Source organism: Poecilia formosa, unplaced genomic scaffold (assembly GCF_000485575.1).
Source record: "Poecilia formosa unplaced genomic scaffold, Poecilia_formosa-5.1.2 Scaffold470, whole genome shotgun sequence".
Lineage (NCBI taxonomy): Eukaryota > Metazoa > Chordata > Actinopteri > Cyprinodontiformes > Poeciliidae > Poecilia > Poecilia formosa.
In genome coordinates this window covers 348,261-353,816 of record NW_006800409.1, presented here as the reverse complement: position 1 = coordinate 353,816, position 5,556 = coordinate 348,261, and the positions used below count along the sequence as shown (strand labels likewise).

At 38.4% G+C, this 5,556-nt stretch overlaps 1 protein-coding gene across 13 annotated transcripts in view; it reads right to left on the bottom strand.

Moving 5' to 3' along the window:
- Positions 1 to 5,556, bottom strand: part of szt2 (SZT2 subunit of KICSTOR complex) — a 190,187-nt gene that overhangs the window by 32,827 nt on the left and 151,804 nt on the right. For all 13 annotated transcript variants that reach the window (XM_007578194.2, XM_016664138.1, XM_016664140.1 and 10 more), the window contains 4 exons: positions 5,094 to 5,296; positions 4,834 to 4,930; positions 2,604 to 2,684; positions 2,266 to 2,340 (listed from right to left, as the gene is read on the bottom strand). In XM_007578194.2, the coding sequence (XP_007578256.1) occupies positions 2,266 to 2,340; positions 2,604 to 2,684; positions 4,834 to 4,930; positions 5,094 to 5,296 (456 nt within the window). The remainder of the gene's footprint in view (positions 1 to 2,265; positions 2,341 to 2,603; positions 2,685 to 4,833; positions 4,931 to 5,093; positions 5,297 to 5,556) is intronic.

Genomic DNA, 5,556 nt, shown 5'->3' with positions numbered 1-5,556 from the left:
CTTTAAATCTCAACTTAAAACCCTGTTTAGAGTTGCTGATGGCTAAATTAAGATTAGAGTGTGGGTTTTGATGTCTTTGATGTTTTTAATGTTTTTATCTTTACTTTTCATCTATTTATTAATGTCACATACTGTTTTTATTTTTTCTTTAATTATGTAAAGCACCTTGAAATGCCTTGCTGCTGAAATGTGCTATACAAATAAAATTTGATTGATTGATTGATTGATTGATTGATTGATTGATTGATTGATTGATTGATTGTTTGGAGCTTCCATAGTTGGCCATCTTAAAGTGATTCCATCGTGAAACACAGAGCAAAGTTAGAAAAAGAGCAACTTCTGTCATTTTAAAAACAGAGATTTGCATATGTAACGCTAAAAGGGTTTAATTTTCTTTAGCATTAGTTGGTGTATGTGTGGAGGCCACAGCTGTTTGACAGAGGAAGGAAGAGGCTCACAAAGTATGTTTCCATTAACTATACAAATAGTGCAAACTGAAATTCTGAAAATAAATTTGCAAATGGAAAAGCACCAATTTCATAAAATCTCATGTTAATGAGGTGGGGTTTTTTTTTACACTGTCCTTCAATTGGCTTCTTATGTGCAGTGTGAACTTTTTTTTTATTATTATTATTTATTTTTCATTGTTTCAGGCAGGCAGCTGGTCAGGAGGAGAGGTCTCAGCTCCAGGTTTGGATGCAGCTTCCCAGAATCTCCCAGTGATCCTCTTCCTCCTCCTGACATCATCTTCTTCACTGTCTCATCTTTTATATACTTCATTTATAGGAATATTTTTTCATAATTCTCCAAACTGATTCCCCATGGGCTGAATATCTGCTTGTAAGTTATTGTAATAAATACATTTTTATGAAAACATTTTGTCTCTGTTTATTTTGTAAGATTTGAATTTACAATCTGATAATAACAACAGAAAATAAGCTTGGTAAGTATGCAGTAAGTATTGTAAATAAATCACCCAGTTAAAGCTCTGGCTACATACAGCTTGATACAAATTAAAAATGAAATAATTCTTTTAAAGTTTCTTGCTTGTACATCCAGAGCAAAGGAATAATGGAAAGTATCAATTCAAAAGTTGTTCATTATGTTTAGTCAGTTGAGTCTAATAAGTTATAAGCATATAGTCTCATGAAGGGGACAAAGGTTTTCATTTCATATTGAACAGTCATACTTCACTTATAAAAGTGTGAAAAATTATGAGGTGTTAAACCATGGAGGAGGGTTATATAACCAACTGATGTGCAATACTATTTTTTTAGATTAAAGTTTGAATTCTGAGATTAAAGTCAGAATGACTGGCAGAATGTTCTAGGTTTTAAACCAGAGCAGATTAAAGACTCTCAAGATTGTAAAACATTGGGTGGACTAGACTTTTAGCCATTTACTGAATCGGAAGCTACATTCAGACGCCAACTTTAGCTTTGTATACAAAACAAAGTCAGAGTTTAAGGCTTTCAGTGTGATCATGATCAAATTAATTGCATGTGGCTTTGGACGAGTGTACAAAAACAGGTCTCTATATAATGTGCAGGACAGAGAGAACTTCCGGGTCAAACCACTTGTTAAAAATGAAATCATGTAAGTTGAAATAGAGCGTTCATTATCTGTTTTTTCCATTTTCGTTTTATGCACTAAATCAGAAATTGGATAACGACTCGCTATCCAATTTTTGATTTTGGTTTAATAAATGAAAAATTAAAAAACAAGTTTTTTCACTTCAAACGAAAAAACGAACTGCCTGAAAATACACGGACCTGGAGGGAGGCTTGATGGTGTGCTTTTGTTTTTTTTCGGACAGCTGGCTCCACCAGAATTCTCACAGCATCGCACAGTTCATGAAAAGTTGTCTGTAATTCAAACATGTTTAATCCTCAGCTCTTAAGTAAAATCGGCAACTACAATTTCCCCAAAAGGCCGCATGCATAGCCGCTCTCAAATATAAGGGACTTGTTGCTCCAAAGCCTGAATAAGACGCTGATGACTGATAATTGGCTGAATTATGAATATATCTCATGTAACTGTTTTCATCCATTGCTGCCATCATTTTTAATGACTTATCGTGTAAACAATAAGTCATTAAAGTGATTTTTATTTAATTTCTTATTTAATGGAAACACTGTAATTGAAAAGCTGTGACATTAGCAGAATGTAAGTAAAGATTTGTGCACATTTGTAATGAGAATGCAGTTACAGTAAAACAGGCTGGGGATGACTGCTTTCTGCTCTGTGGTGAGAAGTGATATTTACCTGGGAGTTGACCGTTTGGCCCATGGGGATGCGGGAACATTCCAGTGCATACTGCTTTACACAAAAGTAACACCCCTGGGAGAATAACAGTATAGCACAAAGTTGTGATTAGCAAAATGTTTGAATGGAGAATAGAGTCCCAGTACAGGAAGAACATTCAGGTGGATACTGAACTCATCTTGAAGTCTGCAACATGAAAAATGCTTAAAGATTATAGCTAAATTGATTATGCAACGGTTTATTGTTTAGCAAATTTTAGCTTTGCAAGACAATTTTTCTATTCTAATGACTGAATTATTAAATTATTAAACAAAAAGGACTGATAATCAATGTCTCACCTGAAAAGCCAGTTCCATCAACACGATCCCACCCGGCAGCGCTCTCTGGAGGTGATATGAAGTCGTGCCAGATCCTGAAGTCTGCAAATTACAGTCATGGCCAAAAGTTTTGAGAATGACACAAATATTATATTTTCACATGATCTGCTGCCCTCTGGTTTTCATGTGTGTATGTCAGATGTTTTCATCACATACAGAAATACAATTGCAATCATATTATGAGTAACAAAAGCTTTTATTGACAGTTAGAATGAGTTAATGCAGCAAGTCAATATTTGCAGTGTTGACCCCTCTTCTTCAGGACCTCTGCAGTTCTCCCTGGCATGCTCTCGATCAACTTCTGGACCAAATCCTGACTGATAGCAGTCCATTCTTGCACAATCAATGCTGCATTTTGTCAGAATTCCTAGGTTTTTGTTTGTCCACCCGTCTCTTGATGATTGACCACAAGTTTTCAATGGATCTGGGGAGTTTCCAGGCCATGGACCCAAAATCTCTATGTTTTGTTCCCTCAGCCAGTTAGTTATCACCTTTGCTTTATGGCAAGGTGCTCCATATGCTGGAAAAGGCATTGTTCATCACCAAGCTGCTCTGGGACGGTTGGGAGAAGTTGCTCTCGGAGGACATTCTTGTACCATTCTTTATTCATGGCTGTGTTTTTAGGCCAGACTGTGAGAGAGCCGACTCCCTTGGCTGAGAAGCAACCTCACACATGAATGGTTTCAGGATGCTCTACAGTTGGCATGAGACAAGACTGGTGGCAGCGCTCACCTCGTCTTCTCCGATCAAGCTGTTTTCCAGATGTCCCAAACAATCGGAAAGGGGATTCATCAGAGAAAATCACTTTACCCCAGTTCTCAGCACTCCCTGCACCTTTTGCAGAATATCAGTCTGTCCCTGATGTTTTTCCTGAAGAGAAGTGGCTTCTTTGCTGCCCTCCTTGAGACCAGGCCTTGGTCCAAGAGTCTCCACCTCACAGTGCGTGCAGATGCACTCACACCTGCCTGCTGCCATTCCTGAGCAAGCTCTGCACTGCTGGTAGCCCGATCCCGCAGCTGAAACACTTTTAAGAGACGCTCCTGGCGCTTGCTGGTCTTTCTTGGCGCCCTGGAGCCTTTTTGGCAACAATGGAGCCTCTCTTCTGGAAGTTCTTGATGATGTGATAGATTGTTGACTGAGGTGAATCTTTAGCTGCTCTTCCCTGTTGGGCCATTTTTGTGCAGTGCAATGATGACTGCACGTGTTTCTTTAGAGATAACCATGGTTCACAGAAGAGAAACAATGATGCCAAGCACCAGCCTCTTTTAAAGTGTCCAGTGGTGTCATTCTTACTTAATCATGACAGATTGATCTCCAGCCCTGTCCTCATCAACACCCACACCTGTGTTAATGGAGCAATCACTGAAACGATGTTAGCTGGTCCTTTTAAGGCAGGGCTGCAATGAAGTTGAAATGTGTTTTGGGGGATAAAGTTCATTTTCTAGGCAAATACTGACTTTGCGATTAATTGCTGTTAAGCTGATGACTCTTTATAACATTCTGGAATTTATGCAAGTTGCCATTATAAACACTGAAGCAGTAGACTTTGTAAATATTAACATTTGAAGCATTCTCAAAACCTTTGGCCATGACTGTAGATTCCAGAAACAGTCTTACATTCTCTACCAGAATATATTTCTATGATATACATGTGCTTAATTCAAAATTGTTGACTTTTTAAAATACCCTGGTGTTAATACATCAATTACCTGTCTCTTAAATTATCCTTAAAATATTTAAGATCCTGAGTTTCCCCAGTGTATCATAAGCCACCAGCATTTACTTTACCACCACCAGCAGCAGGCGAAGCAGGTGAAGTGTCTTGTTCAAAAACACAACTAAGGAGGCGGCCGATTGTGGGATGAACTCTTAGAACCGTTGCCATCATCGTGCAGAAAGTTGTGGGTTCAATTCCATGTGCTCCTGGAAAAGCTATTTAAAGGCCTCGTCTCTCCCCAATGAACGTTTTCAATGTTCTGTGTATGTCGTTTTGTGGCATAATTTTCCATATATTAAAAGGAAAAGCATTTTTAACTCACCACATAAAGAGATAGTATATTTTTGAAAAACTTCAAAAACATTGACAGTGAGATTGCAGCAGCACACAGGAATAAACCTTAATTTCTAAGTTTGCTTCCAATGTATGTGTTTGTTTACAGACAAGTTTTGCATTTGCCAATTGAATATTAACCTTAGGGTTGTCTTCACTCTTCTGCTTGACATAAGAAAAGGACATCCTTCCTTCCAACGACACGGAGCTCAGCATGGCAGCACGCGCTCTGGCAATACTTTCAGAGAGATGAGAGATTAGTGGGTAGAGCACAAAGGTTATAAACCTGCGTTTAAATTGAAAGTGGGCGATGCTTTTTAACCAATAAGATTAGTTGGTCAAAGGTTGCCAGAATCCATTAAAAGGGGAACCTAGAAGAACCTATTCTTGCAATCACTCACCTGCGAGCGGGGGATGGAGGCCGGACCTGGACTAGAATGAAGCCCATGCTCTGCAGGTACTGGATGTACTGCTGAAGGAAGTTGTTAGAAATCTCAAGCAGCCATGGCTCCTCTTTTATTCGGCTTGGAAGCATGTCGGCTGAATCGGTGCTGTAGCTTCGGTCTCGACCTGACGATGTGGAGTCACTGGAGCGATGCCTTTTCTGGAAATATGTTGATAAAATAAATGGGTTCCACAGACTTTGGTAAAAAATAATAACTGTTATTGTTGCAGATCTTCTGAACACAAAAGAAAAGTCTTATGTGAAGTAAATCTTAAAGTTTCAAGTGCCAGAACTATGGTGAGAAAATGGTGTGTATGTAATATTGGACTTGTAATTAGTGTAAGCCTGTTTGTGTGTAACATTGGATAGTTGTATGTGTGAAACATGATTTATAAACTGTAACAAATATTTTGTACATA